We start from the raw sequence: 21211 nt of genomic DNA, 5'->3' as shown, positions 1-21211 counted from the left end.
GTTGCCTTTTCAATAAGTCTTATTTGATATTTTTCACATTCATTATGTTTTCCATTTATATACCAAGGTTGATTACACCTCCACTCTTTAGTCTGGTTGATACTTGGTTCTATCATTTATGTAATAGTAAAAAAGGCGGCGGTAGCCCGTTAAATTCCCTAACCCCCTTTTTAACTTATCACTTATATACCTATATAACCATAAGGGAGACTATCAATTCCATTTTCTAAAATAAACCTCTTATCATCAAAAGCCCCCAATGCTTTCTTATTCACCTCTTCTGAATATAATTGATGTTTATAACTTCTTATTCCATTAATCTTTCTAAACTCTTCTTTCTTTGTTGTTAAACAGTTATAATAATGCTTAAAGTTTATTGTTTCTTTAATAACATTTTTCTTTACACCTTTTAACTTGTTATCAGTCTTTTCAACATTATTCACAATGTAGGGGAAGGCGGGGCAAGTTGAGCATAGGGGTAAGTTGGGCCACCACCTCCCAGCCAGTTATGAATGAGTCAGACTTTGTGGTGGCGCCATCTATAGATGCCCCATTGCATAACTCCAAATTCTGCCATATTGTTTTCTAAATTGAAACAGAAACCAGTGTTGCAGAGGGAAAAATCCAATTTTCAGCCATAAAAGTAAAAAGGTGTAAAACAGGTAAGTTCACGTTTCTTCCATATGCAGCATAGATATAATATGGATATCAGATGACAATTGTTAGTCCAGGTATGTGTCTCCATTCTTGTCATAGACTTTAATACGATGGATGCATAGAATATGTGTGTATGTGGAGACATCTCAGAAAGTTCAGACTGGGGTAAGTTGAGCCAGAACATACGGGGCAAGTTGAGCCATGGCTCAACTTGCCAACTCATGTTGGTGGAGATAATAATAATTAGCATTTATAATGCACTTTTCCCCAAAGGCTCAAAGCGCTTACAGAATACCATATTATTACCCTGGTCATTGGATACATTGCGAGCCTGCACCACACTGGGTGTACCATCTCCACTCCCCGGGGAGCATTCCTTGCCGTGCTGCCATTTCAAGTGCTCCGAGCAAAGCTCGGGCAAATGTGCTGGCAAATCAAGATTTGTGCATTACATTGCTCGGGTTGATGTACTGAATGGAGAGGAATTTCAGTTTGAAGGTGTCTTCCTGCAGAAGGTTGCTGGAAAAGTTGGATCTGACAACCCAGTGTTTGTTCCAAACCCAAAGGATGAAGCAGGATTTGAACTGGAAGACATCGGGCGTAAGCTGCCACAGCCTAAGTGCGTTGGCAGTTCTGCCCGTTGTTCTGGACAGCTTGTGTTCAATTGTGACTCGTCAATTTGGCAGCTTAATTGACTTGATTTCTGACATGTTTTAGTTTTAGTTCCAGATCCAAATTATGAAGCTGGCATTGATGAGCAAGATATTGTGCCTTAATTGCCTGCCACAGACTGACTGTTGGCCTTTCTGGGTGTATTTGGGACACTTTTGTTTTATTGTGACTTAAAACTGTGGCAGCTGTTTTCAACTCAATCCAGCTGCCACATCGAATTATAACCATGAACACAAGGCACATGTAAATATTTCGTTCAGTGTTGTAACAAGTACATTAAATATTTTTCAGGCAGACCAATTTTTGTACTTCAGTTATCTTTATTTGGGGCAATGATCAACTATTTTGGATACTTTTTGTTTAATTGTGACTTGAAACTGTGACAGGTGGATTGAGTTGACTTTTCTTACCACAGTTGACAATCTTGTTTTTCTTTGAGAGTGACTCAATTTGTTCGTAACTGATTACTATAACCATGACCACAAGGTAATCATTTCGTTCAGTGTTGTAGAACTTTACAACATTAAATATTTTCCTGGCAAAACAATGGTTTTCTACTTTAGTTATCTTTATTTGGGGCAATGATCAACTTACCCCTATGTGGTACAACTTACCCCAGAGGTTGGATCAACTTACCCCTCAGGCGGGGCAAGTTGAGCCATTTGGCCTCCGTTTTTTCAAAGGTCACAGTGACTTTCAGTGTGGGGATAGAAAGTAAGAACTAGCTACAAAATGTTTCCCAAGGATTAAATTAGAAGGCAAGATACTCATTTGTGCAAGATCATCAGTAAGTTCAGTCCTAACATTCCAATAACAAAAACTGGCTCAACTTGCCCTGCCTTCCCCTATTTATAAGCATAAGCCTTTGACCTCAATCCCACAAATTCACTCATAACATTTCCTCCTAATTCATCCTTGAACTTTCCAATCACCTTTTTATTTTTAGAAGAGAACAACTCACTCTCTGGACTATAATTACTAGTGTCATAGATATTAATGTCCCTTTTCATGTCTGAATAAACATCGTTAGTATTAATTTTCAAAATAAAACTATCTGTATCCATATAAAGTAGATTAACATCATTTTGATATTTCTTCCTCAAGTTATTATAAAAATAATCATACATTAATGACTTTGATAAATCAAGAATTGATGTTCCAATATAAATAGGTTTGTCCATTTCAATACTCTCTTTAATCAAATGGATCGCACAAAAGTTCTCAGTCAAGACCTCAGCTCTAGTAAAACTCGGTCTATTAATTAATTTTGATGCTTGTTCCCAAGATGTTGATAGTCTGATATTTTGTCTTTTCCTCACATTCTCCATGGTCTTACCAAAGACTGCATTATTCATCAATTTATAAAAGTCTTTCTCAAAATCTGTTTTTGACTCTGTTCTTCTTTGTGTATTAAAATCAATATACTCCTTTAGCCAATGACTTTGATTGAACTTTAGAACCCAATGGATCTTCTCTACTCTTAGACCTTTTGATAAATATTGTCGCAAATTTCTTTGGTGTAGAACATAATTTTTCTTCTTATATAATGTAGTAAGTAATTTTTCTGTTGATTCACCTATATCAAACGATTGTTGATAATCACTCAACCATTCTTTCTTTGGACTTTTTCTCACAAGCAAATGGAAGATCTTTATGTTTGATATGAAGTTCTTCAGGATATTTTAAATTGACCTCAAAATAATAACCAACCTTTGAATCATCCAATTCTTTTTGTGTAGAGATACATACATCTTGTAAAACCTTTTTGTAGTCTTTTTCCTTTACCCATCTAAGTTTTCCATAAGGAAGAGCTTGAGACATTGCCCAGCCATACAAGTTGTTTGCGTCATAGTACATCAAGTAAGAACTCTCTTTCGTTGAATCATAATTTGGAAGATATTTGTTATTTGCTTTTGCGTATCTGCTCGAGCAGACTTGTGAAATTCCACCTCTTTTTGCCTTTTCAATCATCAAAAGCATATCAACATCGGGTATCAAATCCAAATCTTGTTTTGTCATTTTCAACATCGCGCTCCAAGCCAATCCAGGTGCTGTGTAGTAGTGAGCAGGATCCAATCCATATCCAGTGCGACAAACAGATCTAAAGGCTTTAAATACATCGGCCAATAAAAGCACATCAGTTTTGAGATACAAATCGTGATACTCGCCAAGATTCTTGATGTTATATTTTTCCCAAACATTTTGTGCGTGTACATAATCTTTATCAGATATATGACTGTTGTTTAATTTTTTTTTTTTTTTTTTTTTTTTTTTTTTTTTTTTTTTTTTTGTATACAAGATCGAGGCTCGTGAAAGAGCTAACATTAATCACACAAAAAGACAAACCGACACACAAAACACAAAAAACAAGGGGAGCGGTAGACAAGATGGGGAGAGAGGGGGAAGGACACAAAGAGAGGGGGAAGGACACAAACACAACATTTGAGAGCAGGGACATCGGGAGGACTTGGGGGGAGGTGGGAGAGGATTAAAACATATGAACACTGCAAGGACTCTGGGGTGAATTACCGGGGGTAGAAAAGATCAAGGTTTTCGATGGGGGAAGATAAGAGATGGTGGTGAACAGCTGTTTTAAAGACCTGGAGGGAGGAGTGGGATTGAAGGGAGTGGGGGAGTTTGTTCCAGAGGCGGGAGAAAAGGGGAATGAAAGAGTGAAGGTGAGCAGAGAGCCTAGACTTTGGCAGTTTAACCAGAAGAGGGTTGCAGGCAGATCTTGTGCGACCTGAAGGAATATTGGGGGGACAGAGCACAGAGAGAGCTGGGGGAGCAAGGCCGGAGAGGAGTCGGTAGAAGACAGAAAGACCACCAACCTGCCTGCGGTGAGTGAGTGAAAGGCCCTCGGCGTTGACTACATCGCAGGAGATTCCAATGATTCTGAAAGCTTTGGCCTCAACAGCGTGAAGCCGAGCAAGGTGTGAGGCAGGAGCACCAGCCCAGAGGGGGGAACAGTATTCCATTGAGCTGCGGATGAAAGCCTTGTATGTGGTGAGGAGCTCAGGTGTGCCAAGGAAGGACTTCGCACGACGGAGGATGCCCAGTCGGCGACTGGCTTTGGAGGCCAGCTTGGAAATGTGGTTTTCCCAAGAAAGATCATGGCAGATAGTGAGACCCAAAAGCTTGAGTGACAGAACTTCTTGGAGAGGATTGTTGAGAAAGTAGATGGGAGGGTTGTCCAGTCGGTCCTTTCGGAGAGACATTGTAAGAGTGTGAGATTTGTCAGGATTGAAAGACATGTTCCACTTGTTTGACCAGTCTGTGATTTTGTCCAGGTCTGCAGAGAGTGAGGAGGCTGCAGACTGCCGATCTGAGGGATGAGGAATGGAGCGACAGAGAGTAGGGTCGTCAGCAAAGAGATAGAGAGGATTTTCAAGAGAGTCAGAGAGATCATTGATGAAGACCAGAAAAAGCACAGGGCCCAGAACACTACCTTGGGGAACTCCAGCCTGAACAGGAAGAGGAGATGAGAGAAACCCATTCAGGGCCACACGTTGACTACGACCAGAGAGGAAGTCCGCCAGCCATGCGTGGAGATTTCCATGGATACCAAAGGAGGAGAGTTTGGAGAGCAGGGCAGGGTGCCAGACCGTATCGAAGGCACGTGAAATGTCAAGGGAGACAGCTCTAATTTCCTGTTTGGCGTTGAGGACCTCCATCCATTGTTGAGAAAGCAGAAGCAGCATGTCCAGAGTAGAGTGACCAGGTCTGAAACCAAATTGATGATCAGAGATCAAGCCATTGGAGAAGAGGAAAGATTTAATATCTGAAGCAATGATGGATTCCATGACTTTGCTGATAATTGGGAGAAGGCTGATTGGTCTGTAGTTGCTGGGATCTGTTTTTGCACCTTTTTTGTGCAAAGCGGTGATGTTGGCTGATTTCCAAGCAGATGGCAGATGACCTTGAGCAAAAGAGAGGGTGAAGAGAACAGAAAGAGGGAGTGAAAGTGCAGAAGAACATGATTTTAGGACCCGTGGGCTGATGCCGTCAGGACCAGTTGCAGAATCAGAGTCGAGGGTTGCCAGAAACTTTTCCACCTTGTCAGGAGGAAAGGACACAGAGTCCAGGAGCAGCTGGGTACGACTGGGTACGGTGGGTACAGAGAGGGATGGGTTTGGGACACAAGATTTAGAGGCAAACACAGAGTTGAGGCATTCAGCTTTTTCACGTGCGGAGTCAGCCGTTAAGCCGTTTGAGGTGAGGGAGGGGATGGAGGGGGAACAAACACCAGAAACAGATTTGACCAGACGCCACCAGGATTTGGAAGAGGGAGACAGATAAGAGAGTTCGGTCTTGAGAATGGTGAGATATTGTTTCCTGGCTCTCCTGAGGGTGGACACACACTTGTTTCGGGCTTTGTGAAAGGAAATGAGATTTCCTTCCGTTGGATTTGCTTTCCAGGAGACGAAAGCAAGTTGTTTCAGGGCAACAGCCTCACCACAAGATTCCGTGTACCATGGACGGGAGGAAGGGTATGACAACTGAAGACGAGATGGTATAAATCTGTGCATGAGAGAGAGCAATTTACTTTGAAAGAATTCCCAGGATGAGTTGATGTCAGAGGCGGTAGAGATGGGAGACCAGTCCAGATGATTGATGGCTGCTTGACCTAATTTGTTATAGAAATTTTCTTTTAAAGGAAGTTGTGTTTCATTGAATCTCTCAAATGAGTCCATATAGTCATAGGGGTAAATTCCCTTTTGTGTTAGTAAATCTTCATCTGAAAAATACTCTGAAAGACATGGAAACTCTTTTAGATTTTGAACCAAGTTAGCCAATGGACTTGCCATGAATTTAAATGGATCAAGAAATCTGATATGAGTAATAGGAGATGTGTGAATTGTTTTTGTGAATGAAATGTATTTCTGATCCGTGTTAGGAATTGCTGAAATGTGTCCAGATGTCTTTTAAAGTTCATTAATAAATAGATGCGTATCATAATGAGCGTTGTTATGAAGAAAGACGGGAATGAAAGAGGGGAGTTTATAATTAATATTACAACTTTGATGAGCTGGACCTCTATATTTACCAGTGAGATGACAATGATCTCTAACCTTTAAACCTTTACCAATTTTTTCCTCACAAATATGACAGACATTGTTTTTTCTAAATTCCCTTTTCTCCTCACTCGTCAAGGACATTGGTTTATTGGTTTCTCTCATTATCTTGGTTAATCGGACACAGTCTTTTTCTAGTCGTTTCACAAACTCCTCTGGGGTATTTGAGCCTCTATACTCCTCTAACTTTTTTTTTTTTTTTTTTTTTTTATACTCCTCTAACTTGTTATATTTATCACCAACGGATGATTTGATATAATAACAAAAACCGCAAGGAGTATGTTTTTGATATTTATTTGTGTATGATTCTTTTGGATCTGGAGAAGCAGTATCTATTTTTTCTGGAATACTTTCGAAATCAGCATATATAACAAATGGATGTTTTATTGTTTTATTTTCATCTTTGAAAGTGATCTTTGAGCCTTCTTTAGGCATATTGATTACCGTTGATTTATGATCACCACAATAATTTGAATGTTTATCTAATCTTTCTTGTGTATGGAAGAAGTTAAGACAACACAAACAAATATATATTTTATTTGTTCTTTTACATAATTGTGGTTTTATTGATTTAGCAATATCTTTGATGTATGTATAATGTGAATTTTCCTCTGAATTAAAAAAAAGAAGATTAATATGAGTTTGTTTACTATTGTCAGAAAGCTTTAAAACCTGAATGTTGTTTGTTTCTGTTAGACCATAAACATTAACTGATAAATTATTCATCTTTTCAAATTTAGGAACATCATTTAAAGCCATAGGAAACTTTAGATCTTTCGTATTTAATGTATTCTCATATTTTTTATAATGAGATACTCTTTCATCATGAAAATATGGAGGATGTAAGTGTGCTAGAATAGACCAGAGAAAACATTTATTGTCTTTATTTTTGATATTGATAACTGCTTTTCTATTTTTGATAACACTGGGTAAATCAATGTAAGAAGAAGCTTTTGGAGGATCTGATTTAAGAATATGAATGTCTATGTAAATAATTTTTCCAATATTGAATCCACTTCCTACGATTGAATTATCCACATCTTGCTGTTGTTTAATAAGTTCATCAGAGACTCCTGATGTTTTAAAATCTTGATATGAAGATATAAAGTGTGGCTCAGTTCTCATGTAGGGTGTATCTATAACTCCTTCGTCCTTTGTCATTTCTAATTTTACTCCCATATAAAATTTAAGTGGTTTCATTTCTTTTAGTGTTTTTTCAATCAACGTTTGAACAGCAGGTTTAACTATTTCTACAGCATCAACTATAGACTCTGGTTCAGGAGGTTTGAAGTTAAAGACTCTTATTTTAATATGTCCTTTGAATGCACCATCAGAGTTTTTAGTTGTGATAAAATTTGATAAATGTAGATTTGTTTTAAGATGTCTTTCGAAGCCTTTCTTGAGGATATTTTTATGACAGACAGAACAGTGTTTTGTTTCCTTCTGAATAGGAGCTAGTAGGTGAAGTAGATTAAATGTGTGTTTGTTAGTTTTAAGGTGTCTTTTGTATTGTTTATATTTTTGTTCACAAACGTCACAATACGTTGCTTTGATCATATTTATATCGTAAAATTATACTTAAAACAAAGTGCTTTTTTAGAGGCTTTTTAAAGATGAAACTGTGCTTAAAGTAAAACACTTATAGTAGAAACTGTGCTTCGAAGAAAGTGCCTTTTTACAGGCTTTTTATATATATGAAACTATACTTAAAGTAAAACACCTTTTTACAGGTATACTAAAAGTAAAGCGCTTTTTAATCACAAAATTCAACACTAAAATCATCATCATCATCACTATCATCTAAGTTCAATGAGAACACTATCATTTGTGTACACTGAATTATCATCACTAAAATCACTATCACTATCACTATCACTCATTGATTCACTATCATCATCAATAAAACTACTCTCATAACTATCATTTGAACACAAACTATGAGTATCATAACTATCTTTAGATCCTAGACTCTCAGTATCATATTCAGATCCTAGACTCTCAGAGTATTGACTGACAATATCACTCATTTACATAGCATTAAACTTCCATCAATATCTATATATTTTCTTTCATTAGAACTAATAACCACAATATTTTTAACATTAAATGTTATTTTCAAATAATCTCTAATAATCAGGGTACGGAATGATAGTTCACCACTAATATTCATATTATTAATTTCACCCACATCTTTGGGTCTATTAAAGAATATACAAATGTTTCCTCTAGAATTGTTGATGGTCTTATCATTCATTTTCAAAGCTTCTTTATCAATGATCTTTTCAAGCTTTGAGTAAATTGCCAGTAGTAGTGGAGAAACTTTTGTCAAATTTACTTTAATAGAGTTATTAATTAACATAACTTGTCCCATAAATTTAATAAAAGGACACATGTTATTCTCCATAACTGGTTTAATCCAAAAATTTCCATATTTATCTTTGTTCAATTTAACATCTTTGACATATTTTTCTGCTGGTACCGAAGTAGAGATCGATTGAAATTTGTCTTTTGTGTTTTGAAACATTGTATTTATTAGCTAATAAACTTGCGTTTAGTTTAAGTAAACATTTACTATATAAATATGATAGAAGGATATTTAGAATTTCCAGACTCTCCATATGATAAATTAGAGAATTGTCCAGCTTGTGATAGAATAGGGCTTAATAATGAGGGTTCATATAAACAATGTATTTTCTGTGATTTAATTTTAATTAATAATAATAAATAAATAAAAATATATATAACTCTTAAATTAGAACCAAAAATGAATTACTTTACAAGATTAATAAGAGAGATGAATGTTAAGTATTGTGATGATAATACACCATTTCTTTCAAGGGAAGAGACTATTTGTATTGAGGAAATGTATAAGGGTTTAATGATATTTATTATTCAAAATAATTTTAATGGAAATGTTGATACAAGATACTACATAAATAAAATAATGAATTATTTTGAAATTAAACCCGAACTCAGGATAAAATATAGAGTTTCTAAAATAGCTCAAAAAAAGTTTGATGACTTGTTTTCCAAATATATAAATGAATGATTTTTTACCCGTTTGGGAAAATAAGATAAAATTTAATGACCATAAAAACATTCCAAATTCATTGAGATGTCTAATAGTTGGTTCAAGCGGATGTGGAAAAACCTGTTTACTTTTAAGGATGCTCCTTGGCCCTAATTTTTTTGATTATGATAATTTCATAATTTTTACAAAGTCAAGTTTTCAACCCGAGTATCAACTACTCTCACAGGGTTTTAATGCGGGTCTTAAAAAGGAAGACATTATCGGTTTATTTAAACTTCAAAACAAACTAAATGATTATAATATTGAAGATATAATACAATTATTTTGTGATACACAGAAATCAAAATCGAAACCAAAACCCATAACTTGTATTCTCAGTGATAATACGGATGATATACCTTCACCTCAAGATTTAGATAAATCAAAAAAGAACCTCGTTATCTTTGATGATTGTGTAAATGAGAGAAACCAAACAGTAATGGATAGCTACTATACAAGAGGGAGACATTCTTCTTGTATAGTAAGGGCATTTTATGAGATATTTCACAAATCTGTTAACTAAATTGTTACCAAAAAATTTCTTCACCAATATGTTTGTAAAGGTGTGTAATAACATGTGTTAAAATGTTGAAGTTCAACTCCCGTGGGAAACCCAGAAAAAAAAGCTGTTGAATTCGGGTACCGAAAAATTATTTTCAAGAATTTTTTTTTTTTTTTAATCGGCCCTTAAGTAACTTATGAGGGGTCAAATAAGGGTTTTTCATGATTCTGAGTTGATTGTTAACATTTATATTTTCCATTTTACATTTACACACAAAGTAGCTTTTATTTCACATACATATATAATACTCAAGAGTTATTTTTCATTCACAATGTCAGAAGTTTCAACAGTCATTGTCTATGTCTTCTTCAGACTCAACAACATCATGACTACAGTTTCTGCATGTAATGCCATTACAGACTCCACAGGCCGAGATGCACGTGACCCCATTCTTCTTGCAGCTGCATCGCCGGTTGCTGCAATCTCCATGACGATTACAGCTCGTGAACTGCAATAGCTCCTCAGGAGCCCTGGGGTCCAGTGTTGGAACTGGCTCATACCCATGCACACCTAATTACTTCGCTGCCCAGAGTGTGTCACCTGGAGTGAGGAGTGGCTGATCATGAGCCAGGGAGGAGGAAAGCTCAGCGAGGGGGAGAAACATGATCGCGTTCGTTCCTATCTGTTTCCTGTTCGTAAATGGAATAATCTTTACTTCAGTTCCTCTCAGGATCTTAGCTTTGTCGAGTGCCTTCAACTTCACCCGGGGGAAAGCTGCTGTTGTCTGTGGATCTGGCAAAGGTGGTGCCGGAGAGGTGACTTCGATCCAACCCATTGAGTGAAAGGGAGTGTTTCCGTGAATAGAGACAATGTTTAAATCTATATTGTCTCCAACAAACTGAGTGACTGCATTGCTTGTTTCCCCAACCTCCATAAAGACCACCTGATCATTACTTGACAATTCACTTTCACTGGCTGGCACTTTGGCTGTCATCACTGATTGATCCTCAAGCGCAGCATCCACCGCAACCTCATCATTGATCTGTTCATCGGTTTCCTCCACAATGGTGTCAAGAGTGCCAGAAGTATCTGGAACATCATCTCCACTCCTACTATTAAGGAAGCAGTATTTGTAGTTTTGTGTCTCCGTGTAAGACTCAGTGTATCCCAGCCGGTGGAACTTGTTGAGCATCCATTTTGACCCAAATCTATGATCAAGTTGTATGACAAGCCCCATTTGGTGTGGCAATACTCCAGACCGAGGTCGACAGGCCTTATAAAATTCTGCCCCCAAACGGCAACTCTTTCGTCCGTCTTGACAATTGGTCTCAAGAACATCTGAAGGCTTGCAGGAACAAGTGTCAGCTGACTATCGATGTCAGTCATACTGTGTGTGGTGGGGTATGACTTTGGACCTAAATCAATCAAGGCAATATCATTGGATATGAACTTGAGTGCCGTCTTTATGATCTGAGTCTTCTCATCTCCATGGTCAAGATTAGCATGATGCCCTCGCAGAATATTGTCGGTGCCATCTTTTAGACAGAGTACATCTGCCCTTCTTTCCTGTGTTGTGAAATACAAGGTGTCTTCGTATTTCTCTAGAAGTTTTATCTTTAGCCAATGCTTTGAATAAGAAAGGCTCTTCTCTGGTGACTGATCAAACTCCTGCAGCTTTTCATGGACTTGGTCCATGTTCATTACCCCATGCTCTAATTCTGAGTCTAACCATTCGCAGAATTCAATAAAAACTGCCTCTCGCTCCTCATCAATACTCCTCTGTCCTCTCTTCCTTTTTCCTTCCTCATCAGTCTTGGACAAACTGTCACCTCTCGCAAACATAAGTTTGCATCGCAAATGGTACAGTGTTTCTTCTGCTACCAAGTCGTTGATCCCTTCCAGGCGTCCAGTGACTTCAGTGCCCCAGTCATCCCCGCGACTCCGTGCTGTCTTCAGCAAGCTTGCCTTCAGTGTATCTGCAGTCAAATTATCTGGCACTCTGTATTTCTTTCTAGCTTGTGCTGGATTATTTTTGTAGAGCTGGGCTGGTTGGTTGCAAAGAATGCATACATCCTTATACAGGAGGTCAACTGACTGTGATCTTCTAGAACTGCAGCCAGTTGATGAACTGAACTCACAAGTAGTGCGTCTTCTCTTCAACTTTGATGACTCTTTCTCTGCCTTTGATGCTTGAGCTGACTTCTTGGTGGTTGCAACAAAGTTGTTGTACAGATCATTTTTACACTTCTGGTGGTACCTCAGTTTTCCTTCCTTTTGAGCCTCCTTCATACGTTCCACAACAGTAACATTTTCGACAGTTTCTGCTTGTTTCAATAAAGTTGAGTATCCCTTTGGAGTTGCCTGTATGAGCCTTTCAGCTGGTGTATCCGAGCGTGCACAGATGAAGCAATTGAGCACAGGTGGAGTAACGTCTTCATCCATATTGCTAGACTCCATGTCCTGCAAAGTAGAAAATGAGATATATTTAGAAATTATTTTTCCACAAAGGAGTGTCTGTGGTGAAATATAAATGTTAACAATCAACTCATAATCATGAAAAACCCTTATTTGGCCCCTCATAAGTTACTTAAGGGCCGATTTAAAAAAATAAAAATTCTCGAAAATAATTTTTCGGTACCCGAATTCAACAGCTTTTTTTCTGGGTTTCCCACGGGAGTTGACCTTCAACATTTTAATACATGTTATTACACATCTTTGCAAACATGTTGGTGAAGAAACGTTTTGGTAACAATTTAGTTAACAGATTTTCATATGTTTCCCTTACTATGTAATTGTATTTATCTTAGTCAGTCATATTTTCAACTCCCTTGGCGCTCAATAAGAAACAATGCCAATACTTTTATTTTATTTAAGTTAAATTCAATAGATGTAAATAATTTTTGGAGAGATAATTGCTCTACGTTATGTAGTAAAAAAGAATTTGAAAATTATATGAAACTGCATCTCCTTCCTCTCTTTCTTCCAACGCAAAATTGACAACATCTACAACAGCTTGACGACCGCCACACCCGCTCCCCCTCCAACCACCTGCCCCCCCTTGTCCTGCCATCCCCTGTCTCGGTTCTCCCCAATCTCCCCTACTGACCTCTCTGAACTCCTCATAGGAATGAAAACTGCCACCTGCACTCTTGACCCCATCCCCTCCAGCTTTGTCAAGGCCTCCCTCCCTGCTCTCTCTCCACTTATCATTGCAACACTAAACTCCTCCCTGTCTACAGGCATCGTCCCACCTTCCCTCAAAATTGCTGCTGTTACCCCCATTCTAAAAAAACCTGGTCTAAACCCTGACACCCTAAACAACTTCAGACCCATCTCCAACCTACCCTTTCTGTCAAAAGTTTTGGAACGCGCTGTAGCCACTCAACTCAAACATCATCTCTCTGCCAATAACCTGTATGAAACATTCCAATCTGGATTCCGCTCCAACCACAGTACTGAAACTGCTCTCCTCAAAATCACCAACGACCTTCTCCTCTCCTCTGACGCTGGCAACCTCAACATTCTCGTCCTCCTCGACCTCAGCGCTGCCTTTGACACCATCGATCACACCATCCTCCTCACCCGACTTGAATCCACCTTTAACGTTACCGGCACTGCCCTCTCTTGGATTAAATCATACCTCTCTGACAGACGCCAGTTCATCTCCATCAATAACTGCAAATCCCCCACTGCTCCCCTCCCCCAAGGTGTCCCCCAAGGTTCAGTTCTTGGCCCCCTCCTCTTCATCCTTTACCTGTCCCCCCTCGGTCACTTAATCCGCCGTCATGGTCTCCAATTCCACTGCTTCGCCGATGACATCCAGCTTTTCATCTCCACCAAGTCCATCTCCACCGCCACCCACTCTATCCTGACAAACTGCATCACTGAAATAAAATCCTGGCTTCAAATCAACTTCCTCAAGCTTAACTGTGATAAATCTGAAATAATCATCATTGGCCCAAAAACGCTCACAAAATCCACCCATAACTTTGCCCTCAACATCGACGGTATCCCAGTATCCACCTCCCCTCACATCCGGAATCTTGGCGTCATCTTTGACCAAACCCTTTCCTTCGACAAATACACTAAACAGATCACAAAGTCAGCCTTCTTTCACCTGAAAAACATTGCCCGTCTCCGCTCATCCCTCTCCTCCACGGCTGCAGAAACCCTCATCCACGCCTTCATCACCTCCCGTCTGGACTACTGCAATAGCCTCCTCTATGGTTCACCCTCAAAAATCACCAATAAACTCCAATACATTCAGAACTCCGCTGCCCGTCTACTCACCCATTCCCGGACCCGTGACCACATCACCCCCGTCCTTTACAAGCTTCACTGGCTCCCCATCCCCCAGAGAATCCAGTACAAAATCCTCCTCTTGACATACAAAGCCCTCCATAACCTGGCCCCATCCTTCCTGGCTGACCTCCTCTCCAGACACACTCCCACCCGCAACCTCCGCTCTGCTGGTACCAACCTCCTGACCCCCTCCATCCGGACCAAATTCAGATCCTGGGGGGACAGGGCCTTCTCCATCGCTGCTCCCACCCTCTGGAACTCACTACCTCACACCATCAGAGACTCCTCCTCACTCACCACATTCAAAACATCACTAAAGACCCACCTGTTCAACACTGCATTCAACATTCAACCCACAGCATCTAACCCCTGACTATCTCTTCTCCTTCTCCCTCCTTTTGCTTTAAATATTTCCCTATTGATTCTTGTCTTTTTGCAATTGTTGTTTTCATGTATTGTTATGCATTATGTTTTCCACTCTGTCAAAGCGCCTTTGGGCTTCTGGAAAAGCGCTATACAAAATAAATGAATTATTATTATTATTATTATTATATGAAACACACGATTGGAAAATATAAATATATTGTTGTGAAACAAGTGGAAGGAATGTATGGAATGTATGGAGACAAAAGGTCTGAAGGTGAATATCGGAAAGACGAAAGTGATGGCAAGTGGTAAAGCATGTGGTGAGGTGGAAAGAACTGGGAAGTGGCCCTGTGCTGTGTGTCGGAAGGGTGTCGGAGTGAACTCCATTCAATGTACAATGTGCGCTGAGTGGGTTCATCAAAAATGTAGTGGTCTGAGAGGGTCATTAACCAGTGTGGCAGCTACATTCAAATGTAAGGTGTGCACAGAGGGAGCTGCAGATGGAGGAAATGTTGAGTTGGATCTTGGAGATGGCGTGAAGCTGGAAGGTGTGAAAACATTTTGCTACCTCGGAGACATGCTGAATGGAGAAGGTGGATCAGACTCGGCAACGGTTGCTCGAGTGAGATGTGCATGGAAGAAGTTTCGGGAACTGGGTGGCGTGCTGATGATGAGGGGAGTGTCGTTGAAGCTGAAGGGAAAGGTGTATGCTGCATGTGTGAGAAGTGTTATGATTTATGGGAGCGAGACATGGGTAATAAACGTAGAGCAGCAACGAAGGTTGGAAAGGGTGGAAATGCGAATGGTTCGGTGGATGTGTGGAGTATCGTTGAGAGAGAGGAAGACAAATGATGAATTGCGAAAGATGATGGGAATAGAGCCTGTGATTGATGCTGTGAAGAGGAACAGGTTGAGATGGTTTGGTCATGTGTTGAGGAAGGATGAAAGTGACTGGTTGAGAAGAGTGATGGAAATGAATGTAGAAGGAAGCAGAGGACGGAGAAGACCGAAAAAGACTTGGCTAAAGATGGTGGAAGAAGAAATGCGGGCAAGGGGGTTAACAAGGAGAGATGCAGAAAATAGGGCAAAATGGAGAAGATTGTCATGGGGACCGCAAGGCTAACCCCCGCTCTAGCAGGGAAAATGGCCTTTAAAATGCATGTTGTTGTTGTTGTTGTTGTGAAACAAGATGAGATACGAACTGATATTTTACACACATAAATGACAACTATTATTATTAATCTTGTGGGTAAATCTGCTTCAGGAAAGAACTTTCATAAATCTAAACTCGTGAATAGTAAAAATGAAAAGATTGTAAGTTTTTTTTAAAAACACCCTATGATTCGTTTTGTAAGTACTACAACCAGGGCAATGCGACCAGGAGAAGTAGAAGGGAAAGATTATTACTACATTTCAATGGAGAAACATATGCGATTGAGGAACGAAGGTCAAATATTTGAGGAGGTCTCTCTTGGTTCTACAAAATATTCACATTGTAAGAGTGAGTTAAATAAAGTAAAATCTAACGGTCTTGGGATTTTAGAAACGAATCCTGAAGGAATGAGACAAATTATTAAACATTTGTGTGGTGATGGAGTTAAGATTTTATCATTCGGTTTTGATATCGATGAGGAGACTCAACGCAAATGTATGAAAAGCAGAGATACAAGTATTAGTGAAGAAGAAATAACAACTCGTATTAATACCAATAAAGAATTCGATGAAATATTTAAAGAAAAGGATTTATTTCAACACATTTACTATAATGACGAAGAAAAGGAAAATTTTCCCATTGACCTTTACAATTCATTAAATGATATTTTTCAATAAATAAATACAGAAGATGAATACCGAAGAAAGAGCAAGAAAGTTTAAAGAACATCAAGAGTTGGTTTCAAAAGTTGTAAAGCATCAGGAAGAGATAAAGAAGAAACGGAGACAGAAACTAACTGGTGAAGAAGCCTTTGAAAGAAACAAGAGAAATTTTTTAAACCACTTTTAAAAACTCAAACGATTTCACCTACAGTTCCCACAGTAGAATTTACTCCAAAAAAACTTCAAATGCTCAAAGATTTAGTCAAATGACGGGGCAAGAACTTGGAGAATTAGAATATTCTCCCCTATGGGCCGGATACTGTTCTCCGGAGAATACTGTTCTCCCCTATGGGCCGGTGCTCCTGCCTCACACCTAGCTCGGCTTCACGCTGTTGAAACCAAAGCTTTCAGAATTATTGGAATCTCCCGCGATGAAGCTATCTCTGAGGGCCTTTCACTCACTCACCGCAGGCAGGTAGGTGGTCTTTCTGTCTTCTACCGACTCCTCTCCGGCCTTGCACCCCCAGCTCTCTCTGTGCTCTGTCCCCCAAATATTCCTACAGGTCGCACAAGATCTGCCAGCAACCCTCTGATGGTTAAACTGCCGAAATCTCGGCTCTCTGCTCACCTTCACTCTTTCATTCCTCTTTTCTCCCGCCTCTGGAACAAACTTCCTCACTCCCTTCAATCCCACTCCTCCCTCCAGGTCTTTAAAACAGCTGTTCACCACCATCTCTTATCTTCCCCCATCCAAAACCTTGATCTTTTCTACCCCCGCTAATTCACCCCAGATCCACCTTGTTTGAAATTCCAACTTCTTTCCTGGAAGTCCTGACAGTGTCCATATGTTTTATACCTCTCCCACCGCCCCCTTCCCATGCCCCCCCCCCAAAGCCCTCGCCCTCTCTCAGATCTCTCGATGTCTCCATGTCTCTCGGTCCCTGCTCTCAAATGTTGTGTTTGTGTCCTTCCCCCTCTCTCCCCATCTTGTCTACCGCTCCCGATGTTATATGTTTTATGTGTCGGTTTGTCTTTCTGTGTGATTAATGTTCGCTCTTTCACGAGCCTCGATCTTGTATACAAAAAAAATATATATATATATGATGATGAAGGATTATTTCGGAAACTTGAGGAGGTAAATCAACCACCTAATTATGTTGTGGAAGCTCTTCAAAACAATGAATATTTGGCGGGTTCAAAAACCAGAGCAGGTCTCATTCCAACAGAAGAACCAGCATAGTTCCATCTTGTGAAAGAAAAGTTATTGATATTTAATGATAAATTGGTGTTCTTAAGTTCTGCTCAACCAAATGTTGAATTAACTCCAAGATTAATGTTTCTTCTAACAAACTCCGGATTCAGCGGTTCAAAATATTTTGATGAACCACTTGATATGGAAAATGCGGAAGATAGGGTATATATTGATTTACTAAACTCACTTGATTATGGAGTTTCTGTTGCCGGTAAAAGTAAGAAGAATGAGAAGGAGAAACATATTATTGATGCTTTCAGTAAGCTTGGTTCAGGTGTTAGCTTTCTTCCAAATGACCCATCACAATTAGTTAATAGGTTATTATTGTTGTTAGGTAGTAAGAAGGCTGGAAAAAACAATTGTTTTAATGAAGCATCCGCCATTTTAGATCAGTTGATGAATATGAAAATAATTAATAAATGTCAATACAAAGACATTTTATTAGATATTAAATAAGATGAGAAGCACAATTCTTAGTTTTAATTTCACAACGAGTGATTACACAGCTTCATTCCCTTACCCACTACAACTTGACCCCACAAAAGAATATGAGGCTTCTTTGTTGTCAATGGAGACTTACAATACACTTTTTAATATCACAGAGAAAAACAACAAGTTTAGTTATAATCCAGGAAGTGGGTACAAAACTATAACAGTTTCACCCGGAGCTTACGAGATTTCTCAAATATCTTCTGAAGTCTCTCGCCTTATGAAAGAAAAAGGTGATGAACCAAAAAATATTGTAATAGATATTCAAAAACACACTTCAAAATCAACTATTAAACTTAAAAATAATTATAAAGTTGATTTCACGATTGAAAAATCGTTTAGAGAGCTATTGGGTTTCTCTTCAAAAAAGATTGAAACTAACGGAACGTTTTACAGTGATAATGTCATTCAAATATCCTCCGGTATAAATTCAGTATTAATTGATTGTGATTTGATTGATGGTGCTTATAACGATGGAATAAGAACAAATACAATATTTTCATTCAGCGCATACTCAACCCCGATTGGTTATAAATTTAATATGGAACCAAAAAATCTTGTCTATGAGACCCCACAATTTTCCTGTGTCAGGAGAAACCATATACAGAGCAAATTTTAGGATAACCGATCAAGATAATCGTATGATCTCCTTTAATGAAGAAATTATATCCATCAGAATTCACCTACGTGAAGTTTTTCATTAAATAAATAATGGTTATTGTGAGAAAACACGAGTTGGGAAAATATAAAGTAATTACAGGGGATGGGATGTTCCTTTCACCATACTATAAGGGTGAAGGTATGTTTCTTGGTAGAGGATACTATAAACCAAAGAGACAACGGGGTGTGGGATATCAATTTAGAAATAAAGGAGATGGGATAATTGATACTCTAATGGGTATTGGTTCAACCATTCTTAAACATAAAGACCTAATTGGTTCAACTGCTTCTGCCGTGGGCTCAGTTGCGGGTGCCATAAAGAGTATAAAAGATGCTCAAAAAGAGTCTCATAAATTACAAGCAATCAAAGAAATAAAAAAAGGTAAAACTCAACTATCTTCACAAGAACGACAAAAAATCATTAAAATACTTGGGTCAGGGTTTCAACGATTTTAATGCTATATAAATACAAGTATGGAAGCGATTGATAGTATCTATGATTTGGATGATACAATTATCATTTCAAACCACGAAAAAGGAAGACTATTTTAAGGTAAATGCTATAAACAGGAACAGACTGGAATTCAAATGGAACAAAAAGTTTTGAAATAAATAATCAACAAACTTACTTGAATCTCGCTGATAGTTTCTTGCTGTGTAAATTTAAATTCACTAAGGCTGCGAATAACACTAATGCTACACTCGTAAATGATTTCTTCTGGAAAATGTTTGATAGTGTTCGCCTGTATATTGGAACACAAGAGGTTGAAGCGGTTGATTATGTCTCTGCTACATCTGAAATGATGAAATTTACACTATATTCGTTTAGCGATAGAATGGGTAAGGAAGCTGTTGAAGGTTTTATTCCTGATATGTCAACGGGAACAAATGCTGACCCTGGTTAGAGTCAAAGGAAGGCAATGTATAATGATGATGCAAAAGCAGAGAATAGTTTTACCGTAGCAGTACCTCTTAAAGGTATATTTGGATTTTGTGATTATGATAAAGTTTTGTATGGGCTTAAAATTAGATTTCAACTACAAAGGAATGATAATGTAAATAGATTGCTTTTTGGGGCTCAAAATGCTTTTGATGATAATAATAAATTTGTTATTAATGATTTGTGTTGGTATATCAGCGAATATACTCCTAATCTTAAAACGGAAGAGATGTTAAACAGAAGAATTAACTCAAATAAACCGCTAAATGTATCATACCTTAAAAGAAGATGTCAACACGTTAAACTGGAACACACTACCTACACTTGGAATTTGGGGGTTCTTCAAGGAAAGCCACGATACCTATGGCTCATTTTTTAAAAACCAGATGGAGAGGACGGTACTGATAAGAATAATGCGCTGAGTGATAATGCTAAGGTGAAACAACTTCGGGTTTCTCTTGATGGCACATTTTATCCACGAGATAGATTGGAAATTTATTGGGGAAAAAATGATTATGCGGAAGCCTACAAGTCTTACCAAAAGGTGTGTGAAAGCAATGGTAATAATGACCCAATTTTGGATATGGTTGCGTTTCAAAAACTTTATATGATCTACGCAATTGACCCGAGTTCTCAAAAAGAAACTATAAAGTCTAATAGAGTGGATACTTCTCTATACATTGAAAGAGGGGAGAGTGAATAGGTTAATGCATATTGTTTGCTTTTGGAAGAAACAGAATTACAGATTAATACAGATAATGGTGTTATGATTAATATCACATAGGTTTTTTCTCATAAATAAATGAGTAGGAAAGAACCGGTATATGTTAATCAAATCAATCTTAATAAATTAACATCTTGTATTCAAAATCAAAAGCCTTGTATTATTAATGTTAATACAATTCAAAGAAAAGGAGCAGTAAGAATTGATGTTTTACTCACAAGAGAGCAGGTAAAAACACTAAATGATGCTGGATCACTTAAAATTAAAATAACAAAACCTATGTTAAAGAAATATTCATTACAAGAGGGAGGATTTCTCGCGTTTCTAATTCCTTTATTTGCTGGTTTAAGTGCGGCAGGAGCATTGACTGGTGGTATTTCAGCAGCGGTAAAAACTGCGAACGAAAGGAAGTCACAACTAAAAGCCCAAAAAGAATTGGAAAGACATAACAAGGAGTTGGAGAAATAAATTAGTGGAAGTGGTATAATTGTGGATTTTGCTCAAAAACTTGAAAGTCTACCTGATAAAGCTAGATTGTTGGTTGGAGATATGCTTTCCTCTATCGCTCAAGCAGGTGTTAAACTAACTAAACAGGGTAATGGATTATATCTTTCTCATAAATAAATGGATAAATGGTTTAAACAATTTGGAAAGAATACAACGTCAAATATAGAACTAGCTAAGTAT

At 38.3% G+C, this 21211-nt stretch overlaps 1 protein-coding gene across 2 annotated transcripts in view; it reads right to left on the bottom strand.

Annotated features, from left to right (window-relative positions):
• Positions 1-21211, bottom strand: part of LOC144892242 (trans-1,2-dihydrobenzene-1,2-diol dehydrogenase-like) — a 73081-nt gene that overhangs the window by 37826 nt on the left and 14044 nt on the right. The window contains exon 2 of one of the 2 annotated variants that reach the window (XM_078777851.1): positions 10962-12436. The exons of the other annotated variant lie outside the window; for it this stretch is intronic. Within the exon in view, the coding sequence (XP_078633977.1) occupies positions 10970-12436 (1467 nt within the window). The 3' untranslated portion in view covers positions 10962-10969. Of the gene's footprint in view, positions 1-10961; positions 12437-21211 lie in introns of those variants that run through there. 2 annotated transcript variants of the gene reach the window in all.

Source organism: Myxine glutinosa, chromosome 1 (genome assembly GCF_964187855.1).
Source record: "Myxine glutinosa chromosome 1, kmMyxGlut1.1, whole genome shotgun sequence".
Classification (NCBI taxonomy): domain Eukaryota; kingdom Metazoa; phylum Chordata; class Myxini; order Myxiniformes; family Myxinidae; genus Myxine; species Myxine glutinosa.
This window is presented reverse-complemented; position numbering and strand designations above follow the sequence as displayed.